This window comes from Microtus ochrogaster, unplaced genomic scaffold (genome assembly GCF_000317375.1).
Source record: "Microtus ochrogaster isolate Prairie Vole_2 unplaced genomic scaffold, MicOch1.0 UNK19, whole genome shotgun sequence".
NCBI lineage: Eukaryota > Metazoa > Chordata > Mammalia > Rodentia > Cricetidae > Microtus > Microtus ochrogaster.
The window spans coordinates 4,863,413-4,865,713 of NW_004949117.1; the positions used below are offsets into that span (position 1 = coordinate 4,863,413).

Below are 2,301 nucleotides of genomic sequence, written 5' to 3' on the forward strand. Positions count from 1 at the left end.
GTGGCTTTGGAGCCTGTCCTGGAACTAGCTCTGTAGACCAGGCTGGTCTCGAACTCACAGAGATCCGCCTGCCTCTGCCTCCCTAGTGCTGGGATTAAAGGCGTGCGCCACCATCGCCCGGCTGAAATACTTTTTTAAAAGACTCAACATGACAATGTCTTTTCCGGGTCTATCTTCATTTGTCTCGTTAAAGGTTTGTCTCTTGGGTTTTCCTCTTCAAGAAAGTAATGACTTTGTAACAAAATGTTACTGGTCTGTTCTTTTCTGGAAGCCACTGGCGTGGTGAAGAAGCTTTGCCTAGTAGAGTTGCCAAGGGTTCTACTAAATCAGGCCTCTGGTAGCACTCTGTATTCACCAGATGAGCAGCTGATGACCTGAGTTTGTTCTGGTTTTACCAACGCAGGACGATCTCTGCCAAAACTCACCACCAGGCCGTTAACTTCAACATCTTCGAGGGCATGGTTTGCCACGGGGTTCCCCTGGTGACTATTTCCCGAGGCAGAGTGGTGTATGAAGCAGGCGTTTTCAGTGTCGCAGCGGGAGACGGGAAGTTTATTCCACGCAAACCGTTTACTGAATACGTCTACAAACGGATCACACAGCGAGACCAGGTGAGCCCCACCACAGCGACCAGGGTCGTTAAGCTGCGCCGCCCTGGGTGTCAGGTTTGTTATTTATTGCTCATGATGGTGACATCATTTCACAGTAGGTTCAACACACTCCTGGGCTGTCAAGATTGGCCAGGGAGCACAGGCACATCCCAGCTTTCAGTGAAAGAGGTCCTAGCTGGATGTTTGCAGATGTGTCTCTTAGGGTTTCCTTTTTTTTGAGGGGGGGGGGTAAAGACCTCTTCACCATTGTGACAGTCAGTGTCTTCCAAGAGCCAGGTCACATGCATCAAGGCACTGGGGAGGGGAGTTGTTGGCGATAACCATGAGAGAAAGGAAAAGGGATCTGAGAAACACTGAGAGCCAAGAATGCAATTCAAGAATGGCCCACGAGAGGAAAGAATACAGGAAAGTGAGGGACACATTCTAGGTGGTTGTAGTTCAGGGAGGATCTGAGACACCTCTGAGGTTCCCAGATCCAGATGGCACTTTCGTTGGCTGGGAGCTACCATGAGAGGCATGGTCTGCTGTCTGCACACCACTGGGGGTCTTACCTCAGCAGCTACGGCTTGAAGAATGGTCCCCCCTTTAGCTGAACATCCACAGGGTGCTTCTCAGGGTGACCACCAGAGGTGGAGTTTGGGGCAGGGAGATCTGGATGGGAATACTCCCTGTTGCCTAACAGTATGGCCAGAGCAAGTCCCTTGTCGTCTTTGGGCTCTGCTTTCTCACCTGGACATTAAACATTTCCACCCTCAAATAAGATTTTTAAATGTCAGAATTAGTAAATGTCAGTCCCGTCTCTTTATTTTCCCATAACTGATTCTGTAACAAAGGCCTACGATCTTTGTAACAACTCAGTGATAAAAAAGAGGCCTTTTTGATTTATCTTGCATTTCATGTTTTGTTTATACAAAATTTTAAATATTTTTAATTTTCATTAAATGCATTAAAATATTGTAAAAAAAATAAAAGTTTTGGTGAAAGAATTTAGAATTCTGTATGTTGAGGGTGGGGAGGTAACTCTGCCCTCTCAGTGTTCACTGTTAACAGTCTGGCAGCGCTACCCAGCTGGCCCCACTATGAGTAATTCCGCTCTCTCTCCTCCCAGCAGGCTTCACTGCTGCTTGCCCCTTCCCGGAGCCTCCTTGGTGTAACCTTTTGTGAACTTGTTTCCTTCACAGATTCCCAGAGTGCGTTACACAAAATACCTCTGCTTTTCAAACAATTTCCCAAGGTTTTGCTTAGGTAAACCGGTGCTCTCAAGATACTTTAAATGCCTCCCAAATGCCATAAATCTATTTTTATCCCCCCCCCTTTTTCCATGCTGGGTGACACCTAGGCCTGCCCTTCTGCTGAGCCACACCCTGACCCTGCATTCTTTGAACGCGGTATCTCAGTCAACAGAGATGATGTTTAAGATGGTGCTGAGCTTGCTGTGGAGCTAATTTAGCAATGTCAGCACTGACAGGTGAGAAGCTGAGAAGCAGTAACCACAGCAACCCCAGGTGTTTCTGCTGGTCTGTGCAGCATGGAGAAGCAATTCCAATGGGTGTCCCAAAGGACTGATTGTGCCTGCACAGGGAGACAAAGGTGGAGGCTTCCCCTCCCTTTAAATATTAGAAAACTGAGCTGGGCAGTGAGGGTGCACACCTTTAATCCCAGCACTCGGGAGGCAGAGGCAGGTGGATCT

The 2,301-nt window shown here is 48.0% G+C and overlaps 1 protein-coding gene across 2 annotated transcripts in view; it reads left to right on the top strand.

The window, feature by feature from the left end:
- Nucleotides 1–2,301, top strand: part of Dpys (dihydropyrimidinase) — a 67,079-nt gene that overhangs the window by 57,111 nt on the left and 7,667 nt on the right. For both annotated transcript variants that reach the window (XM_005367525.1, XM_026789430.1), the window contains exon 8: nucleotides 404–611. In XM_005367525.1, coding sequence (XP_005367582.1) covers nucleotides 404–611 — 208 coding nt within the window. The remainder of the gene's footprint in view (nucleotides 1–403; nucleotides 612–2,301) is intronic.